This window comes from Schistocerca piceifrons, chromosome 3, assembly GCF_021461385.2.
Source record: "Schistocerca piceifrons isolate TAMUIC-IGC-003096 chromosome 3, iqSchPice1.1, whole genome shotgun sequence".
Taxonomy (NCBI): Eukaryota; Metazoa; Arthropoda; class Insecta; order Orthoptera; family Acrididae; genus Schistocerca; species Schistocerca piceifrons.
Genome location: NC_060140.1, coordinates 97238681 through 97262100, shown reverse-complemented (window position 1 = coordinate 97262100; position 23420 = coordinate 97238681). Strand labels below are relative to the sequence as shown.

The window sequence follows — 23420 nt, the reverse complement described above, 5'->3', positions numbered from 1 at the left end:
AAACTAACGTGAATTGCTCCTCTCCACTACCTCAGAAGCTGGGTACAGTTTTCGTTGTAGTACTGTCGGTATCAACACTTTTGTTGCCGATATTATTGAGGTTTTGATTGAGTTATAGGTGATGGTGTCAACAACAAACAAAGTATTGAACTTGATAGTCGCACACTGGTAAGTAAGGCTACCAGCAGAAATGTTCAGTTCAGCTATCTATTGTCTGGTGAGGGACACCTACGTAGAAAAACTAGAAATAAACAGTAGATAAGCAGTTGCAGTACGAAAGGAAAGACTTTATTCTAGAAACAAAACGGTCTGTAGTGCGATTTAGTATGAGAGCAGGAGCAGTCTCAATGTTACCCCACGCACCCTGACTGCAAATCCATGTGGCACTCTGGTGATTCGACCTGTTGTGCTGCTACTCATGAACAGCATTTCAAGACCCTTTCTAACAGGATAACGCTCGGCCACGGGACGGAGACTCACAGTTTCCTGCCGTGGAACTAACGTGAATTTTTCCTCTCCACTAGCTCAGCTCCAGGATACAGTTTTGCCTTGCAATACTGCCAGTATAAATACTTTTGTTGCTGATATTACTGAGTTATCGATGGAATTCTAGGCGTTGGTGGCAACAATAAACAAAGTGTTGAACTTGATAGTTGAACAGTGCTTAGTAACGCTACCAAGCAGGAAATGTTCAGGTACCGGGTGACCAAAAAGTCAGTATAAATTTGAAAACTTAATAAACCACGGAATAATGTAGACAGAGAGGTAAAAATTGACACACATGCTTGGAATGACACCATATTGCTAGACGCGTGAAAGATCTCTTGTTCGCGTCGTTTGGTGATGATCGGGTACTCAGCGGCCACTTTCGTCATGCTTGGCCTCCCAGGACCCTGGACCTCAGTCCATGCGATTATTGGCTTTGGGGTTACCTGAAGTCGCAAGTGTATCGTGATCCACCGACATCTCTAGGGATGCTGAAAGACAACATCCGATGCCAGTGCCTCACCATAACTCCGGACATGCTTTACCGTGCTGTACACAACATTATTCCTCGACTACAGCTATTGTTGAGGAATGATGGTGGACATATTGAGCATTTCCTGTAAAGAACATTATCTTTGCTTTGTCTTACTTTGTTATGCTAATTATTGCTATTCTGATCAGATGAAGCGCCATCTGTCGGACATTGTTTGGACTTTCGTATTTGTTTGGTTCTAACAAAACCCGATGTCATTCCAAACATGTGTGTCAATTCGTACCTCTCTATCTACATTATTCCGTGATTTATTCAAATTTATACTGGCTTTTGATCACCCGGTATGTTCGAGTGAGGGACACAGGAATAGAAAAACGAGAAATAAAGACAGTAGAAGAGCAGTTGCGGTATGAAAGGAAAGAGTTTATTCTAGAAAGAAAATGGCACTGTACAAGAAAAAAGGAAGTGCGTGTGTATGGGAGAGGCGCGAAGTCCATGTCCGTCAGCCGGGTCTCCTGTGTCGCAGCAGTAATGGCAGGGCGGGCAGCTGCCACGCGTCCCGAGTAGAGAGGTGAGCGGTGTTCTGGCTCAGGGCGCGCGGCCGCCGCCGCCACAGCCGCTTCTGCAGCCCACAGGGCCTTCTAGACTGTCTGGTGGCTGCGGGCTCAGGCCGAGGCGGACACGTTGCCCACGGTGCGGTCCGTGGCCGTGCTGGAGGTGTCGGACTTGCTGCTGCGTGTATCTTCGCCGAGGTGGAGCCACTTCATCCGCTTCTGCACCTCCGCCCTGCAACAACAGCCCACCGGCCACCGTCAGCCGACACTGTCCCTACTTTGTTACGAACTGCTTTTCGTGCAGGGCAACAATTATTGAGCTATACTAAAAAAACGTAAATTAATTAAAAACTACAGTGTGCACAACTGTATCCAACATGCAAATGTCACAACAGATATTCCAATTTTAGTTATGACATGTTCGTTATGCCTGCCATAATTGGAGACAACGTGGTGCAGGCGAGTAGCAAAATTCTGCACGACCCACTGAAGTGTCGGAACATCGATGCTGGCGAGGGGCCTGAGTGGCTGTTTTCAGCTCGGCAATGGTTTTGCAGTTATTGCAGTACACCTTGTCTTTAATATAGCCCCATAAAAAGGAAACACATGCGTTCAGATCCGGAGAATATGGTGATCAATCGAGGCCCATGCAAGTGGTCTCTGGGTACCCCAGAAACGTTTCCCAAAGTTCCCCTCCAGGACATCAAACAATCTACTACGTTGACGGGGTTGAGCTCCATCTTGCATGAACCACATCGTTTGGAAATAAGTAGCTTGGATTTTCATTTATTCAGTGAATTCTGACAGCGGTAATGTAAATATGTTTCTGCTTTCATTTAGATTTGTAGGAAGGGGTTGTAGGTGTTATCTACATAGTGTTGATCATATGTGTGTAAGAGATTTCACTTTTGTCAAATACTACCAGAGCAAGGTCCAATGCGAGAGGTGCAATTGGTGTAAGTTTTGATGATTATGTGCACAGAGAGGGGACCATTGAACAGGGATGCTCTCACAATATTGATTTAACTGAAACAGATAGGACAATGCCTGCCAGGGTTGATCAGCGTAATTTTTCGGTTTCAAACATGGAACGATAAAATGCAGTTGGGAGTTCTGCTATGGAAACTGAGTCTGTAGGATGTAATTTGTCACAACAGTCATGTTCTGTAGTTAAGGATACAGGTTTTGCATCCACAACTGTTGACCAAGCTGAGCCAGTCTCTACCCCTTCCTGTAGCAATGCTGAAGATGGGGACAATGAATTTTTGCAAAATATCCTGAAGTGTTGTCAGAGTACAATAAATAATAGGATAGAAAATTTCTGAAAGTATAAGCAGAGCACGATAAAGAATGGGATAGAATGTTTCAAGAACTTAACAGAAATTTGTAGAAAGTGACAGAAGATATTAAAGAAAAGATAGGGGATATTGCAAGCAATCTAGAACAGAATAATAAAAAGTTTAGAGGGGAACTTTCAGCCTTTTTAAATGAGAAACCTAAAAATGTTAAATAAGATGTACGTGAGGAGTTCAATCCTGAAATAAATAATCTAAAGTCAAGGTGCCGAAATTTCACAGTTAAAATAGCAGGATAGTCAGTTTGAAACCCAGATACAAAGTCTTGAAGAGCAGTGTGCATCGTTTAAATCTAAAGAGACAGAATCTGCTATGCAGGAACACTTAAGTACAATTACCAAACAGACAGACGAACTTTCCGTAAACGTGATTCAGTTTTCTAGCAATGCGGATAAAGTTTCTGATGTTACACAGCCTGTTCCCTTTCCGATTTGGAAGAACGTCTTTGTCTTCGATGTTTCAAACAGGGACAAATTACCATAACCAACAGCACAAGTCTGATATAAAGAAACTTGATGACCATGTAACCAAAATTATTCAGTTGATTACAAACATCAGGGTAATGCGACTGAAATCATCTTACAAAGCCTTCATGTACTATTCAGTAGTCACACTGCCATCAAGGAATATTGCACCGATTATTCCGTGACTGGACACTGCACACCACACAGTTACTCATTGAGGGTGAAGAGACTTCTCGATCGCAAAATGCGTATTCTCAGTCCCCCAAATGCGCCAATTTTGCTTATTGACGAACTCATCCAAATGAAATTTGACTTCGTCGCTAAAGCAAATGATACATGCGCATACTATTTCCCATCATGCCCCATGGCCATCTGTCCACTTTGAACGTCTTAATGCAAACTGTTTAGAAGTTAGGATGATTTTATTTCATATGGTTAAATAATTGTCACCCTGTATGTAGGTAAAAAATTACATTGTGTCTATGAAGAAGTCATTGGCCTTTTATACACATTTTTTTAATTTGAGAAACAAATGTGTTATCACCTCTGAGTATATGCTGCCTCTGTGGTCTAGCAGTTAGCATCTGCGGATAATAACACAGAAGCCCTCATTTGATTTCCAGTGACCGAATCAGATTTTTCTCATGTGGCCAAATGAGAGACCACTTGATAAAATAAGTTGGAAAATATGCATGAACATCGCCAAATTGGCGTCAAATAGGCTTGCAACAGGCTAGTAGCTCCAAATTTCTTTCATTCCCATCATTGGCCAGTTAGTTAAGGTGCCTCGTAGACGGAGGAGCGTAGTAGAATAATGCTCTATGCCATCTGTTATGTACCATCACCTCTAACAAGGAAACCTCCGCATCGCACCCCCCTCAGATTTAGTTATAAGATGGCACAGTGGATAGGCCTTGATAAACTGAACACAGATCAATTGAGAAAACAGGAAGAAGTTGAGTGGAACTGTGAAAAAATAAGCAGAATATACAAACGAAGTAGTCCATGGGCCACATAGGCAACATCACAGTCTATGTGAACACAGGAGCGCCGTGGTCCCGTGGTAGCGTGAGCAGCTGCGGAACGCGAGGTCCTTGGTTCAAGTATTCTCTCGAGTGATAATTTTACTTTCTTTATTTTTTCATAGTTATTATCTGTCCGTTCGTTCATTGACGTCTCTGTTCACTGTAATAAGTTTAGTGTCTGTGTTTTGCGACCGCATAGCAAAACCGTGCGATTAGTAGACGAAAGGACGTGCCTCTCCAATGGGAACCGAAAACATTTGATCGTAAGATCATAGGTCAACCGATTCCTCCACAGGAAAACACATCTGATATATTCTATACGACACTGGTAACGGCATGTGCGTCACATGACAGGAATATATTGTCGACCCACCTAACTTGTACACTTGGCGAATGGGTAAAAATATTCTTCTACCTTGCCCGATTTAGGTTTTCTTGTGGATGTGATAATCATTCCCAAAAAAGTGATGAAAACATAAGAGTTTGTCACATAAACTGAAAATAAAAAATTAAACTTTTCACTCGATTGAAGATTTGAACCAAGGACCTTTCACTCCGCTACTGCTCACGTTACCACGAGACCACGGCGCTCCTGCGTTCCCAGTCACCTTGATGTTGCATATCTTCCCATGAACTACTCAGTTTCTATATTTTGCTTATTTTTTCAGAGATCAACACAACTTCTTCCTGTTTTCTCGATTAATCTGTGTTCAGTTTTTCAAAGCCTACCCACTGTGCCAGCTTATAACTAAATCTGAGGGGGGTGCGATGGGGAGGTTCCCTTGTAAGCATAGGCCCAGATATGTAAATACCTTCCAACTGGAAGTCCTTCGCCATTTCTTCATTATTTTCATTAGAAACACAGGTTTTACTCTAGTTTTAAACATGTTTGAAAGCATTTTGATTTGCACACTACATTGACTGCACTAAATGACTAATTGTTTGAACTTACCAGGTATACAAAATAAGAAAATGGACATGTAATAGTGCAAACTGTATCCTCTGTCCACACACATACACACACACACACACATACACACAAATATATCCACATCCACATATTGTTTGTTTGTGTGTCTGTGTGTGTGTTAGTAGTAAGGAAGTCGAAGCACCACTTACTTAGCCTATATATTTTCCTGGTTTTATTTTTCAGATGACAATGCATATTATGAACACTTTGTGCACCAAATACCACCAATGATCCAGATATCAACCACTATTATTTTGTTCCATGACATCAATATTTTGACCCATTCTTCTGGCTGAAAACTAGGCAGCTATTCTTAAGTGAGGCTTACATTAGAGACTGCTGTACTGGCATATGGCTAGCTGCACTGTGTAGGCACATGTGTAATAGTGTTAAACTGTAGGCTCCCAAGTTAAAATGTAGTAGTCAAAATGATAAAATTAGCTGTCCCTAGATGTGGCATAAAATGTAAAAATTTACTTTGTGAAGTAATTAAACAGATCGCCAGATTCCAAGACTTAGCTAGTTGAAAGCACCAACAAGACTAACGACGTCCTCTTCCAAATCTACTCATATTTCTACTGACTTCTTAGTAACTGAGCCCCATAAATATCTTGTTGTAGCCGATATTTTCGTGGCAGAATAATCCACAGTATGTCATGTGGAAATACTTTCTCAGCTACGACTGGCTTACTGGACTGTGGATAGAGAGTGTTGAAACCATATTCGATGCACCCTTCATAATCTCTGTGAGTGATGTGATGAATGTAAGCTTTCCTACATTGACATGGTATTCTGTAGACTGAAACTATCTGCATATATTTTGATTTGTTACTTAAGTCACTTACAAATATAAAACATGCATATATTTTAAGATTCTTACATGGGTTGTCTTCTTATCCAATGGCAGATTCTGAAGATACGATTGTATCGCCGAAACAGATGTAAGGATATTCTGTTACTGAGTCTAAAGTATATGCCTTGCATCAGCTATTCTGTGCAGTCTTGCTTCCTATATAGGAGAATTCTTTCAACTCTTCCACTACTGTCTTGTTCTCAACTTTGATACTGTTGTTGTTGTTATTGTTGTTTGTATTACGAATCAGCATGGTTTTAGAAAGCATCGCTCATGCTAAACTCAGCTTGCCCTTTTCTCACGTCATATACTGCGAACTATGGATGAAAGGCAACAGGTAGATACCATATTCTTAGATTTCCGGGAAGTATTTGACATGGTGCCCCAATGCACGTGGTTCGAATTCTATGCTAAAATGTAGGTCGACTCTTCCTAGTATTATTACTGGGGTAGGTTAAGGGCGCGGAAATCTGCGAAGAGGAGTCCAGTTGAAAGAACGAACAGGCAGTTCACTGCAAATTGTACAGGCTACTCAAGTATCGAGGACACCAGTCTATTGCAAGGGTCAAAGAGATCTAATTTCACTTCACACTCAAATTTATATTGTATGTTAACAAAATTTCTCTTTCTTTCAGGAAACCTGCCAGTGTGAACTTTGTCTCCTCTTTCCTTCTGACATCGTTAGATAGTTTTCTGCCTCAGCAGCAAAACTCCTCTCTTACTTTCAGTGTCTCATTTCCGAATCTAATTCATTCAGCCTTGATCTAATTCGACCATATTCCATTGCCCTTATTTTATTTTTGTTGATGTTCGTCTTACATCTTCTTTTCATGACCATTTTGTAATTAGGGCAGCCATAGCTTAGATTATATATTGTCACTGTAAAGAAATTTCCAAAAATTTTCAAAAACAAAATAATCATAAAAAATGGTTTAAATTTCTTTTTTAATAAATGAAAATTCTTCAAGGCCGCCTTCGTTGTATACACATTCCTTTATTACACAATACAAACGGTTGTAGGTGCATTTTCAGGTGATAATAATTTTTCACTTTGTAAGGGTATAGAGAATGTACCATGTCCCAACTGTGTCTTTTCAATTTTATTGGTCCTTAAAGTTCTTTGCCAACCCTGTTATAACACTCCGTTACCGAAAAACCACAAAGTCCTTTCTTGCATTTTTGAATTTTATTTTCATTTAAAAATTTATCCTTGGTTTCCTTGTTTGTTCTGTGAACAGATTGAACAGGTTGTTAAATAGTTTCACGCGCTGTTCAGCTGCTTCTTCCTTTTCACGTTCTTCGCCTGAAATAACTACATCATGTACACGTTGGAGGTGAGCTCTCTTCTCCGGTAAATATGCTGTCCATTTCTTTCAACACGCCCTCTAGGTCGTCCATACATCTCCCCAGAGAGGCTACATCTCGCTTCAAAATGTTAGACGGTCTTTTAAACCAATGATTCTCGCTCATGATAACTGATTTCTGGCTGATTGCGTGTATATCTAGAAATGTTGTGTGCTTACTTCCTGGGCATAATTTCTGTGGTCCTGTGGTACTATTTACTTATTTACGTATGACAATCTGGGGTCCCTTAGAAGTCTACATCCGTCGCTGTGTGCCTGTGTTCTGTATGGATCTAAAGAGAGACAAAATTAGCTGAATGAGCGGACCTTGCAGCCAGCAGCTGCTCCACTCCATCTAACAAATAAAAGTCCCTAGGTCGAACCCTAATTCCCCATCTGGCTTTAAGTCATGTTACTAGCTCAGCTATGTACAGTACCCTGAATTTTCGGTGACGTGTCAGTGTTTAAATATATTTTTATACTTACTGCATGATATTTTTCCAGTCACACAACTATGATCAGTATCAAAACATGAGGTCATAGACTTACCTGAACCTAGGGTGGTTGATGGCGTACACCCATGGGTCGATGCACGACACGATCTTAGCTGTCACTGCTGGGATCATTGTCGACAAAGGTGTTAGTGCAGCCCTGCGAACAATAATTCATTAATCCATACCATACAATATTCAGCAGTGAACACGGGTTTGTGACAGGTGTACGTGTGTTATTTTTAAAAATTTATTCCACCTTTGCAATCTTGGCAAACAAATTTTGCGAGATTTTTTTACAGACCTCATCACTGAATCATTTGCACCTCAAATTAGCATGGATCGCTGGTTTTGATATTCACTCTGTGCGACAGAGTATCGACATCTTATTCTCTTTATAAATAGTGTAAAAACGTGATGTTATTTATTAACAGCCAATGGAAGACAGAAAATCATGATAAAGCTTTTTACAAAATAGAAAAATTTGTATGGAGAGACTAAAATCTCCTTCTATTCGCCGAAAAACCTCTTCTGGTCAGATACGTCCAGTTTGAAGACACACAACAACGTGAACGCAACGTCGTGCATGTACAGACCATTTGTGAGTGTCTAAATGATTAGAACTGTAATGATATGTGATAGAACAGCCACAAAGTACGTTATTGTTGTCACCAGATGACGATGTTATCAGGTCTGCCAGGGTAGAACAAAATGACGTACAAACTACATTGTTCATATAGAACATAGTCAGCTCGGCAGTATGGTCATGTGGCGCTGTCTATGACATACTAGGGATGTAAATGGAACATTAGTTTACTGGATACATATAAATCATCCGAGCTATTTCTTGTGCAGAGAATGGGGAACGTTGTGGACTGGGAAAGATTAGTAGACCCTGGAGATCGGGAACGACTATGGAAGAAATAGCTACATACGTAGGATGACAATCTGCATTGGAACATTCAATCACATTTTTCGTCAAGGATTGGGATCGTACGAGTATTTTATACCTTGTTTTAAGTCAGTGTATTTTAGCCACAGTTGTTATGCAGTCATTGAGAATGGATGCTAAAGACCCTTCCTCCAGTTTCATCATTATCTGACAAGTATTTAAGGGTAAAAGGCCAACATGCAACACTGTAAAGGCTAGAATACAGAAAACGACTACTTAGCAATTCTCCAGTGACCAGGAGCAGTTATTAAGAAAAGGACCGGTACACAACCGCCTACACAACCGATCCACATTCCCGCCGACATGTCCGAAAGAACAGAGACCACGCTTTCATATAAAGATTAAAGTACCAGTGTTATGTGAAGAATCTATCACTATACAGTTGCCCTACGTATTGCTCCTATAGGAAGATTACAGCACACTCAGAAGGATTTCAGCACTCATCCTTACAGCACTGATGCGAATGGAATGCAGTATAACTCATAGCACAATGGTTTGTTGAGTATGAATGTAGATGTTGTTGTTGAACTCATGAGAACTCGAAATTGCGGGATTAAGCTTTTGGCTAGAGCAGGGGTGTTCAGCCTTTTAGCTTATCTGTGCCACATTGGAAGAAGACGGGTATTTTATGGCAAAATAATGTGAATAGTCGTGGTAATGGGATGGTTGTGTTTGATTGTCAACAACGCAGGCAGTGCAAGTGTAGCGATGGATTGTGCGTGTTCAGTACAGAGTAGGCATCAGTGCAGGTTGCTTACGAGTAGTGCACACTTCGTAGTTGCATTCAGAGGCCGAGGTCGACGTGTAATGAAAGACCTAACAGAGTTCCAAAGGGGGTGCATTTTGGGGGCCCGATTAGCTGCAGCATCAGTAACCAAGACAGGCAACTTACTGAATGTTTCAAGAGCAACTACTTCAACTGTCATAACAGCCTACAACAAAACATGGAAAGATATCATCGTGTAAACGTAATAGTAGGCGCAAATCGAAACTAAATGACAGAGATCGACGTACGCTAACACCAAGTGTGTCAAAAGAACACAAAACTAAAGTGACGGCAGAGCTCAATAGCCCTCTTTGAGACCCCGTATCTATCGACACTGTCCTCTGAGAACTCCATAAAGCGAATATTCTTGGAAGAGCTGATACACCGAAACCATTAATGACGGTGACCAACGAAAAGAAGCGTGAAACATTGTATCAGGAGCATAAACCCTGAACGGTTGATCAGTAGAAACACGTCATATGGTCTGACGAGTCAACGTTTTCGTTATTCCCAACATCGGGCCAGGTTTATATCTGGAGAACGCCAAAAGAAGCCTACAATCCTGATTGCTTGATTCCAACGGTTAAGCATGGAGGTAGAACTGTGATGGTGTAGGCAGCCATATCATGGTATTCCGCTAGTCCCATCATTACTCACAAAGGACGTACTACAGCCAACGATTATGTGAACATTTTACATGATCGGGTGCACACGGTGATTCAAATGTTCCCCAACAGTGATGCCGTATTCAGGACGATAACGCACCCATTCACACAGCCAGAATAGTATAATCTTGGTATGAGGAACGTGCAACTGAACTGCAGCGTCTTCCCTGGCCATCACAGTCCTCGGACTTGAACACCCTTGTGGGTGGTATTGGAGGCCAGACTCAAGATCAGATTTGCGCCTCCCTCGTGATTACAGGAATTAGAAGAAGTTCTGATCGAAGAGTGGTATAGCATTCCACTGGAGACTATATAACAATTTTATATGCCAGCATTCCAAGACGAATCGCAGCCATATTTCGGGCAAATGGGGTTCCATCCCCTTATTAATAAATCATTTCCAAGTAAGTACAGGTGTTCACATTATTTTGCCCCTCCCCTATACTTAATACAAACAATAATCACTGAGGAGGAAATTGGTATGGACCAATGAGAGAATGACATCTTTATCATACGACGGAAGCTTCATTACCATAACTTCCATAAATGGAATTTTAGCAATCGTCTGACAGACGCTCACTTCGTGGGCCGCATGAGCCCCGAGGGCCGCGGGTTGTACATCCTTGGGCTAGAGCGTCGTGTGGTACACATCACCTTGCTGCGCTCTATCGTGGCTCACATAAACTAATAAACGACATCGCCCAAGCGCGACGCTGGCTCGGACGCCAGATGTGACGCACCTGTTGCCGAAGGCGCCGATCATGGCCACGACGGCGTACGGTGTCCAGGAGCAGAGGAAGAGGAAGAAGATGGTGAGCGCCACCTTGGCGATCCTGATCTCGGCCGACTGGGCTTCCGTGTCAGCGTTGCTCTGCAGCGACTTGACGTTCATCTTCTTGGCCTGAAACACAGAAGTTGACGGCCGTCTCAGAACGAGCGAGTCCGTATGGGGGGAATACGCCAGTGGCTCTGCGTCTGCAGCCAGGATAATGAGGCCTGGAGAAGCATGTGTTTGGTCCCATAGTCCTTACCACAAACTTACAAAACCACTTCTCATTTTGTACGAAGAAAAATATTTATTTCTTCTGTAACTTCGAAATTTCACGGGTAATAATTTGGAAATTTGTGGTAAGTTATATGGGACCAAACTGCTTAGGTCATCGGTCCCTACGTTTACACACTACTTAATCTAACTTAAGCTAACTTTCGCTAAGGACAACACACACACACACACCCATGCCCGAGGGATGATTCGAACCTCCGACGGGGGCAGCCGCGAGAACCGTGACAAGGAGCATGAGACCGCGCGGCTAGCCCACGCGGCAAATTTCACCTGTGACTAGACCAAAATGTTTTTAGAAATGATATGTATTTCCTAGAACAGTCTTTAACAACTTTCGTAATTCTACGTAAACTGACTTTATAGTAGGTCATGCAGTATGGGAATGGCTTCTATACATATGTCAGAGAGTAGACCGCAATGGTAGCAGCGCCTCTTGGTGGTGCTTTAGCATGTCAGTGCGCTCGGCACTGTTGCCCCATATGTCGCTAAGCTCTACTTGACGAGACACAAGAGAAGCGACGTGGCCAGTCGAATTAAGCTCTAAATATCATCAAGAGCCTGCTCCGAAATCGTCTGCTCATATCCACCTGAGTGAATAGACAGTTGTCACTGATGCCGTCAAAGTCTTGTCAACGGCATCGGTAACTTGTGAGACTGTTCACATCGGATTATCTTGGCACTGTTGTAATGTATATCCAGTGAATTTCACTGAGAACTGAATAATAAAAAATTTCACGTCAAGTTCTAACTTTTCGATCTTGTAACTGACTTCATTGTTAACTAAACTAGGAGTCTGCAAATATCCTACTGTAATAGAACTGAGTGTCTTTGACGAAAATCTAATTTGTCAATTAAAGAGAGAAATGTATTTCAAAATTCTTAGCAATGTAATTTAAATGCAATAATTATGGCTAAGAAAAACTATGTTGTTTTAAATCTTTCATTTGACGATTGATTTTATAGAAGTGTTTCTATCGTTCAAATGATGTTTCCCTTGTGGCGTTGCATCAGAGTTGAATTTTGGTTATTATCATTTCATGCAAAGAGTTCTAGATTGGTCAAAACAAAAATCTATAATCTCTTTCTTTGAAGATGATCAGTTTTTCCTGTCCAGGTAAAAGTCATTGAGAGGCAACGCAATTTTGATTGTAATAGAGCTCACCATTTAACTATTTCTATAACGATTATGTATTATTTTCCCCAAATTATTACATTTGATTTTCTTAAGTAACTTAAAAACAAATTTTATATGTCTCCTTGTTATTTCCTAAAGTACCTATGTTGGTTCTGTGTGCGAATTATTTCGTCAGCAAACGTTTCGTTAGCGTAAGTTACGTAATAATTATTTTTTTGATATCCAACAGACAGATAAACAGTGTGTGATTTGCACTACTTCATAACGATCATTCAAAATTTACGCAAAGAAGAAGGTGAAGTACGTTAGTTATAGAAGTAACTTGTTGTACACTTTCCCCGATAATCACTTATTATTTCGAAAACGATTGCCTTAATTTTCTGGTCCGATTAGGCTCACGTGATCACATTCATTTCCGTAGCCAAGGAAAGTCGAAAGTTGTGCATCGGAAATTAGGGCACGATTTTTACTTTTTTGTCAGGAAACAAATAACCACAGAAAGGTCATTTTGGATTGATAAACGTAGGTTTAAAGACATCAATTGCAGAAGACTTGAAACACGTACTCTTTTTCATAATTCACTCGATTTATTTGTATTTGCTTCACAAAACTAGTTGGCACGACGTGTTTCGGCAGCACGGTATTATTACATTAATCCTGTACTGCATTGATTCCGTGTGGTTACAGCGTTTTTTTACTATGTTCGCTAGTTTCGGTAAGTGGTGAAATATTGTTTTTAATCAGAGTATTTAATAGAAATTAATTTCCTCTATTTATCGCCAGGCAGTTTATTAACTACATAATAAAAACTGAAATTTATATAATGTTGAAACATTTTATCCATTCTCGGTGATATCAGCATGCAAACACAAAGCAACCATGTACATTTATAAGGTCTGAAGACACGGGAAATACCTTTTGGATTACATCATGATCACAGAGCTCCTAAATCAGTTACTGGATTGTAATGTGTTCCCAGAAGCAGATATAGACTCAAATCATAATCTACTAACGACGAAGAGTAGTTTGGAGGTTAAGAGAATCGTCAGGAAGAATCAACGTGGAATTAAGTGTGATAGGAAGTACTGAGATGTGACGATGTGCTTTTGAAATTCTTTCAGGCTGTAGATACTGCGATAATGTATACCACAGCAGGCAGTTAAGAAGAAGAGGAAAGAACATCCCTAAAAAGGGCAATGACAGACGTTGCACAGACAAACATGGCTACGAGAGACGTAACTCCGAACAAACCTTGAGTGACAGAAGAAATACTGCAACCGATCGATGAAAGAAGGAAGTACAAAAATGCTCAGGAAAAACCAGGAACATCACAATATAAGTCGTTCATGAATGAAATAAATATGAAGTGCAGGGAAGCTAGGGCGAAATGGCTGCAGGCAAAATTCGAAGAATTCGTAAAAAACGGTTGTATGAAGGACTGATTCAGCGATAGAAAAGTCAAAACATCACACCGAAAAATTAAAAACAGAGGAGGGGGAGAGAGGGAGAGACAGACAGACAGACAGACAGAGAGAGAGAGAGAGAGAGAGAGAGAGAGAGAGAGAGAAGGTAGGAGAATCGAATACACTGAAGGCTGCAACGAGGGGTGAAACTGTCTGTAGGCGAAATGGAAGAAGAAATGGAAATAGATTTGCAAGATATAGCGATCCAGTATTAAAGTTTGTGTTTGACATAGACCATATTCCTCCAGACTTTCTAAAATCATTAGGGGAAATGATAATAAAACGCCTATTCAAGTTGGTGTGTAGAATGTATGAAACTAGAGGCATCAGACTTTCAGAAAAATACTATCCACACAATTCTGGAGAAACCAAGGGCATATAAGTACGAGAATTATCGCACAAGCAGCCACATGCATCCAAGAACTGAAAAGAAAATAAGGATCTCTTAAGTGGCGATCAGTCGATCAGTGTGGCTTTCGGTAAGGTAAAGACAACAGAGATACAGTTATGATGTTGCACTAAATAATGGAAGCAACACTTAAGAAAAATCAAGACATCGTAGGATTTGTTGATCTGGAGAAAGCGTTCGACAACGTAAAATGGTGCAACATGTCCGAAAATACTAGAAAAATGGCGTAAACGATAGGCAAAAACGATAATATAAAATGTTCACAGGAGCCAAGAGGACAAAATAAGAATGGAAGACCAAGAATGAAGTGCTCCGATTAGAAATTCTATAAGACATGGTCCAGTCTTTTATCCCTGCTGTTCAGTCTACACATCGAAGAAGCAAGACGGAAATAAAACAGAAGTTCCTGCCTGTAGGCATAATTCGAGGTGAAAGGATATGAATATTAATATTGGCTGATGACATTGCTACCCTCAGTGAAAGTGGAGAATAATTAGAGAATAAACTGAATGGAATGAACATTATACTGAGTGAATATCATGGATCGAGAGTAAACCGAAGAAAGACGAAAGAAATGAGGCGTAGCAAAAAGTAGATTTGTGAAAAACTCATAATCAAAACTGGGGTTCACAAAGTAGACGGAATGATAGAGTGATATTAACTTGAAAACATATATTGAGGGGCGAAGCAAGGATTGCAGAAAACATACAGCAACAGGAGAGCATTTCTGGTCAAAAGAAGGCTACTATTATCAAATATCGGTCTTAGAAAGAAATTTCTAAGAATTTACATATGGTGCTTAACATTGTATGGAGGTTAATGATGGACTATCGGGAAAACGAAAAAGAAGAAAATCAAAGTTCTTAATATGTGGTGTTGTAGAAAGTTTATGGACAGATAAGATAATCAATGTTGAGGTGCCCGCAGGATCGGCAAAGAAAGGATCATATGCCAAAAAGTGACAAAACACGATGTTGGGTGCAATTCTCTGAGAAGTTGGCACAAGAGAGGAGACTGATGAACGAACATGGGATTCTCCATGATGGTGCGTTTTCATTCCGGGTATTCCGCTGAGCGCCTCTTCAGTAGTTTGATCAGTGACGGTGATGTCAGGTGAGAGAAGGTGATGCGACGAAAATTGACATCTGTGTCTCGCTCTCAGTAAGGCTGTTGAAAGTGGCAGCCGAGTGGAAGAAGCAGTCCGCCTCGCTAAAGGTTTCCGCAGGCTTAGCAGGAGGAATCCGTATTGGACACTAATCCACTTTGCAGCACTCTCAAACGACTTTCACTGTCTCAGTCGCCGTTGTTTTGGTCCTGTATCGCCTCCAGTGCAATACTTCGTTGCTTCACGTTTACTTCAACACGTCGCAGACATTGGGAAAATTGTCCTCTTTACGAATCAGTACTTTTTCGGCACTTCCCCTTCTGTTTTGTCACACGAGTTCATTTAACTTCCCAGCGATGCGGAAATTTTCCACGGAAAAATTTCACAAAATCCGTTTCATTAACTACAACGGAAGTTCTAACTCATGGAAGTATAAAATGGGACATGTTGAATTAAACTGTGGCCATTATCGACCTCCAAGTTCTTACTAAGTGAAGTGTGAAGTATGAGGTCCGACTCCAACAGACGAAAATTCATAGCAGAGCCAATATTGCCGTCAGAGCGCCAGTCTATCGGACGGGTTACAGTGGCGTACAGTAGTTTAATATCCGCGCATGCGGGGCACAACTGGATAAAAAAGAGTTGCGGAATCGGAAAAGGCATATGTAGATGCGATATGGGTGCAGGTCTCGTTTCTTTTATACGTGCAGACCTCTACTGACGACATTTAAGCGATGCGAGTGGGTCAGGCGTTGGGAAGCGGTGACATGTAAAACGTAACACTGAAACGCATTGAGAAATTGCAAGCAGATTCAATATGTACCAGTAACACCCTCTCACCCCACAAATCTTTAACAATCGATCCCCCCGAACTGCTATGTATAAAACAGCTTCATACGTCTGGTTACAACTGAGTTAATGTGTTAAATATGCGGCGATAAGCGTATAAAACCTTAAGAGTTGAAGACGCAAAACCCTAATCATACTAGTTTTATTGGTTTCGGATCACACACTTATTAAAAAGTGAAAATCAAAAGTGCTGTTTGTGGGGTTGCAAGAGAGGAAAAGTTAAGAAAAGGTTTAAAATTAGTTTAAAGTTTGTTAAAAGATGTTACCTGCTCTCATAATCAAACCGTGGACGAGTACGGTTTGGGTAGTTTTCTCGCTGTTAGTTAAGACTTACGCACAGTTTCTGACTTAAATAGTTGTTTTATTGTACTAAAACTATAATGTAAGTTTACACCTCTTAATGAGTAGATTATGATAGCATTTTAAAAGTTTAAAATCGGTCAATAAATATATGAAATTAAATTTTTGTTACCCCTGTAAGCCTTTAGATATTGGAGAAATTGTCACGGATATGATAAGCGACTTGGGGTGGCAGTAATTAAAAAAAAGGTGTTGGCGAGATCTTTTCACGAAGTTTCAGCACCAATTTTCTGCTATCAATGTGAAAATACGAGGGTTGTTCGGAAAGTAAGGAACGACCGGTCCCGAAATGGAAACCACAGTGAAAATCAAAACGGTTTTCTTTGCACATTTAGCTACGCCTTCCAGGTACTTCTCTACACAGTCGCCGCTCCGACTTAGACATTTGTTGGAGCGTTATACCAGATTTCGAACACCATCGTCATAGAGGGCAGCCACCTGTGCTTTCCAATAATTCTCTACACTGGTCTATAGCACATATCCTGCGCCCAAGTGTTGTCTTCGTATCCAGCGTTTCATGTGATGATACTTAGGACGAGCCAATTATGGCTGTGTAGTGGGTGATCGAACACTTCCCATCGAAAAGGCTGCAGGAGCGTCTTCACTGCCCCTACAGAGTGTGGCTGAGAATTGCCATAAAGAAGGAAGTGCGTGGCAGTTGTGTTAAGTGGGCTGCATTCATTAAGGCGAAGCCTCTCAGCGGGCCCTCCTACTTGGCCGGAGACATTGTTGTCCTAGGCACCTCGTCGGATTTTCACAGTGGTTTCCATTTCGCGACCGATCGTTCCTCACTTTCCGAATAGCCCTCGTATTCCACTGTTAACAGCACACATGAGGAGAAACTATCGCCGTAATAGAACACAGGAAATCAGAGCTCGTACAGAAAGATTTAAGTGTTAATTTGTCCCACGCGCTGTTAGGGAGCGAAACAGTAGACAAACAGTGCGAAGGTGGTTCGAAGAACCCTCCTGCAAGCACTTTAGTGTCAATTGCAGAATAGTGATGTAAATGTTGAACTACAACTGGGAACTGGGGCTGTGTGACAGTTTCAGCCGTTTATTAATGTACACTCTTGCAAAAATTTCAATGTCGAACGTAACTTTTGCATGGCGTGTGACTGCCCAGTAACACAGATCGATGAAACCTTGGACCGTACGTAGAAACACCTACTACAGTGTAGTACAGATGAAAACGATCTTTTATTCAATGACAACAAGTATACTGAAGTCACCGCTATTCGTGATGATCCCCCGGACATTACAGCCGGTGGGACATGGTTCTTAAAATAGGCTATGTGATCACCATGGACAGCAGTGACTACATCGATCTTTCATGCTGGTCACTAGATTGCTAAAGAGTTCTTGTGGTAGGTAGTTACAATCCTCCACCAACGAGTCTGAGAACTGTTGGATGGTCGTTGGTGCTTCTGTATGGGCTGCAGTACGTCTACCCACATGTGCTAGGTGGGATTTAGGTCGGGGGACTTCGCAGTTCTGCCCATTCGCCGAATATCCTCTCGTTCCAAGAGCTCCTCGACCTGCGCTCTTCAGTGCGATCGTATGTTGTCATCCACAAAAAGGAAGTCAGGGCCGAATGCACCCTCGAAAAGACACTCATGGGAAAGGAGTGCAGTGTGACAACAATGTTGAGCAGTGAATGAACTGCGTTCAAAGATTTGTTGGTCAGTGCATCCACGCAACATTATGCCTCCCAACACCGTCACACCTGGACCACCAGAACAGTCATGTTCGACAAGATAGTGTCCATTACGTGTTGTCTCCTCTCACCATATGAGAGCACATCAATAATCACTACCCAGGCGGAATCTGCTCCCATCCGAAAAGAGCACGTATCCTACTCCTCGTTAGTTCAGTCGCCATGCTCTCAGCGCCACGACAAATCTTTGAAAACAGTACACTCACTGATCAGTGTTATTCTGACACAGTACTCCTACCCCATGCCCATCTTTTCGTGGGTGCTTTCGACCGTGACGTCATTTTTATGGATGGTAATACACGACCGCACCGAACAGCGTAAGTGGAAGAGCTCATCGAACAAGAGAATATTCGGCGGATGACGTGGTTTGACCATTCCCCGACTTAAATCACATCGACAATATGTGGGATGCGTTGAGGAGACTTACTGGAACACTTCCACATGCACCAATGACCACCCAGTAGTTTTGAGTCAACGGCACTGGCGAAGGAATGGAACGCAATACCAGAACTCCTTAGCATCCTTGTTGACAGCAAGGGAACACTACAAAGACTGGTCTCTCTTTTTTTTTTTCCATCAGTCTTCTGACTGATTTGAAGCGATCCGCCACGAATTCCCCTCCTGTGCCAACATCTTCATCTCAGAGTAGCACTTGCAACCTGCATCCTCAATTAATTGCTGGATGTATTCCAATCTCTGCCTTCCTCTACAGTTTTTGCCCTCCACAGATCCCTCTAGAACCATGGAAGTCATTCCCTGGTGTCTTAACAGTTGTCCTATCATCCTGACCCTTCTCCTCATCAGTCTTTTCCACATATTTCTTTCCTCTCCGGTTCTGGGTAGAACCTCCTCGTTCCTTACCTTATCATTCCACCTAATTTTCAACACTCGGCTGTATCACCACATCCCAAATACTTCTCTTCTGTTCCCGTTTTCCCACAGTCCATGTTTCACCACCATACAATGCTGCGCTTCAAACGTACATTCTCAGAAGTTTCATCCTCAAATTATGGCCTATGTTAGATACTAGTGGACTTGTCTTGGCCGCGAATACCAGTGCTAGTCTGCTTCTTATGTCTATCTTACTCAGCCTGTCATTGGTTATTTTGCTGCCTAGGTAGCATAATTCCTTAACTTCGTTTACTTCGTGACCATCAGTCGTAAAGTTAAGCTTCTCGCTGTTCTCATTTCTGCTACTTCTCATTACTTTTGTCTTTCTTCTATTTACTCTCAATCCATATTCTGTACTCATTAGACTGTCCATTCCATTCAGCGGATCATGTAATCCTTCTCCACTTTCTCTCAGGATAGCAATGTCATCAGCGAATCTTATCATTGATATCCTTTCATCTTGAATTTTAATCCCAGTCCTGAACTTTTCTTTTATTTCCATCACTGCAACTTCGATGTACAGATTGAACAGTGGGGGCGAAAGACTACATCCCTGTCTTACATCTTTTTTAATCCGAACACTTGGATCTTGGTCGTCCACTCTTATTATTCCCCGTTGGCTCCTGTACATATTGTATATTACCCTTTCTCCCTACAGCTTACCCCTGTTTTTCTCAGAATTTCGAATATCTTGGATCATTTTACATTATGGAATGCTTTCTCCAGGTCAAGAAGTCCTATGAACGTGTCTTGATTTTCCTTTACTCTTGCTTCCATAACAGCAACGTCAGAATAGCCTCTCCAGTGCTTTTACCTTTCCTGAAGCCAAACGGATCGTCATCAAACACGTCCTCAATTTTATTTTACATTCTTCTATACATTATTCTTGTCGGCAACTCGGATTCATGAGCTGTTAAGCTGAATGTGAGGTAATCCTCGCACTTGTCAGCTCTTGTAGTCTGCGGAATTGTGTGGATGTTACTTTTCCGAAAGTCAGATGGTATGTCGCGAGACTCATACATTCCACACACCAACGTGAACGGCCCTTTTATTGCAACTTCCTCCAACGGTTTTAGAAATTCTGATGGAATGTTATCTATCCGTTCTGCCTCAATTAATCCTAAGTCCTCCAAAGCTCTCTTAAATTCTAATACTGGATCCTCTGTCTCTTCTAAATCGACTCCTGTTTCTTTCATCACATCAGATAAATCTTCCCCCCTCATAGAGGCTTCGTTGTACTCTTTCCACCTATCCACTCTGTCCTCTGCATTTAAAAGACAGTACATAATGAAAATAAATGCTCCAAAGTTAGCTGCAATAAGGTAATATTTTTTTAAAAATATTTTACACGACACGCCTGTTTTGGTTTATTGTCATTTTCAAGTGACGTCTCGTTGAAAGTGAGGACCATATTGCATACGTAGTAATTCTTTCTGTTATATCTTGGTAAATATATTACATTTTGTAGTTACGGAAGGTAAAAATACATTTTTGTCGGGTATTTCGATAGTTCAGTTTTGACAGTTCTTTACTACGATGTTTACAAATATCTAACTAGAGTCACTCGACAATTACGATAAGCCGAAAGAGGCCTGTCGTGTAAGATATTTTTAAAAAAAATATTGACTTGTTGTGGCTAGTTCTTAAGCATTCATTTTCACTGTGTCTTACACTGGTGTATACTATGTTGTGGTCCCAGCGGAACGTAAAATATACAGTGTCAAATGCAGACACTGCACTATTCTATGTCAAGAGTAGAGGCGGTGCTAACGGTACTGGCGTGATAAGTGCATGGCGTATGTTTTTGGACGGAGTGCTTATTGTCTGAAGATGACGTAGTTGCCTGTGAGAACTTCCACTACAGTGGACACACAGCGGCGACTCACCTGGTCGCGCAGCATCTTCTCGTGCTCCCGGACGGCTCCGATGAGGCGGTAGTAGAAGCAGCAGATGAGGAACAGTGGGAATGCGTAGGACCACGCGAAGATGCAGCCCACGAACACCTTGGTGTCCTCGTCGTCGGTCAGGTAGTCGAACGAACACGTCGTCAGGAAGCCCTCTGAAAGAACCCACAGCATCTCTCACTCACCGTTTACCTTAACACTTTCCACACAAATTCGAATGAAACATCAGAGTTTCCAGCGAAATGAAGGAAGACCTGCACAGGATCGACGCTTGGCGCAAGACGTGGCAACTGAGCCTCAAAATAAACAAATGTAACGCATTGCGAATACGTAGACAGACAGACCCTTTAGTATATTGCAGTGTTATTCTGATTACGCTGCAAAGTTGTGGCGACTGCAGCCTCTGTGAAATGCATTAAATGAATTCGTAATTGCGAATACGGACAACCATCAGCTGTAGAATGCAATGACGACAGTAAAAATTTGTACCAGAGCGGGAATCGAACCCGGATTTCTCGCTTATCGCGAGCGGTCGCTTTACCATTTATTTATTTTGCTGATCTCATTTTGTTCGCTATTGTTGGTTGCATTTGCTCGGGGCGGACGTTCCATGACACCTGTTTAAGTTCATCGTTGACCCGTTCCCTCAGCTTTTTAAGTACAGAGGGCAACTAGCCCTCTGACCGAACACGCTGAGCTACTATGCCGGCTGTTATTAGGAGCGGTCGCCTTAGCATTTGGCTATCCGTGCACGACTCACGGCCGGACTCAAACTACACATTCCTGGTCATTATTCAGTCCACTCTCGCCACTTTCATGAGTGATGATGAAATGATGGGGGCAACACAAACACCCAGTCCCCGGGCGGAGAAAATCGCCAACACGGCCGGGAATCGAACCTGGGACCCCGTGACGACCTGTACGGGAATATACATAATAGATATGTGAGTCGACATATGGAAATTTGGCTGTTGCCGTGAGTCGTGCTCGGGTAGCCTAATGGTAAAGCGACTGCTTGAGAGAAGAAATCCGGATCGAGTCCCAGCCCGCCACAAAGTTTCATTGTCACCATTTCATTCTACAGCTGGTTGTCCTTATTCGCAATTGCGAATACATTTAAAGACCTTTTACTGTATGATTACAAAATTGCAGACCAATCACTGGAAGCAGTTTCTTCCATAAAATACCTGGGAAAATGCGTACGGAGCTCTTTGGAGTGGAGAGACCACGTAAAATTAATCGCTAGTAAGGCGATTCATTAGAAGATTCGTTGGAAGAAACCTCAGGGAATGTAGTCCATCAACAAGGGAAGTAGCTTACAAAAACCTCTCTCGACCACTAGCTACCTCTCGTCAGTATGGGATCCGTACCAGGTAAGACTCATAGATGAAACGGAGAAGGTACAAAGAAGAGCAGCACGTTCCGTTACAGGTTCATTTAGCAAGCGCGAAATCGTTATAGGAATGCTCAGCCAACTCCATTGGCAGACACTGCAAGTGAGGCGTTCTGCATCCCGTTATAGACTGCTCTTGGTTCCGAGAGCCTACATTTCCAGAAGAGTCAACAATTACATTGCTTCACCTTACGTATATCTAGCGTAAAGACAATGAAGATAAAATTAAAGAGCTTCGAGCCCACACGAAGGGTTACCGGCAGCCGTTCTTCCCGTGAACCATAAACGACTGGAACACCAAGAGAGGGAAGTAATACTGATACACAAAGTGCCCTTCGCCATACACTGCAGGATGGCTTTCGGGGTGTAGATGTAGATGCAGAGTAAGTCGTACTCGATAACTGATTTGTTTGTAATAATTCTAAATACTAAGAGAAAGGGAAAATTTCTTTTGTTTCGTCCTTCGCCCGCGGTCTGCAAGTTGCGACAGGCGGAAGTTGTTGTCATTGATCTGCTTCAGTATTGGGCTCGCGAATCTGCCGGCACATCACGTTTTGTTCATCCTTCCCTATTTCCATGAGATAAACGCTCGACAGCTTCAAGTAGTGGCTGAGGCTTACTGCTGCAAGCTATAACAAGTTATAGGGCGACAGACGCGAGTGCCATGCACTGATCCATCTAGAAAGCTTGGAAACCTACGCTAACCTACTCGTTA

At 41.9% G+C, this 23420-nt stretch overlaps 1 protein-coding gene across 2 annotated transcripts in view; it reads right to left on the bottom strand.

Annotated features, from left to right (window-relative positions):
* Positions 1-1381: 1381 nt before the first annotated feature.
* Positions 1382-23420, bottom strand: part of LOC124789931 (opsin-2) — a 55562-nt gene continuing 33523 nt past the window's right edge. For both annotated transcript variants that reach the window (XM_047257456.1, XM_047257455.1), the window contains exons 5-8: positions 21295-21467; positions 11158-11318; positions 8093-8194; positions 1382-1765 (exon numbers count right to left, since the gene is read on the bottom strand). In XM_047257456.1, coding sequence (XP_047113412.1) covers positions 1645-1765; positions 8093-8194; positions 11158-11318; positions 21295-21467 — 557 coding nt within the window. In that variant the 3' untranslated portion in view covers positions 1382-1644. The remainder of the gene's footprint in view (positions 1766-8092; positions 8195-11157; positions 11319-21294; positions 21468-23420) is intronic.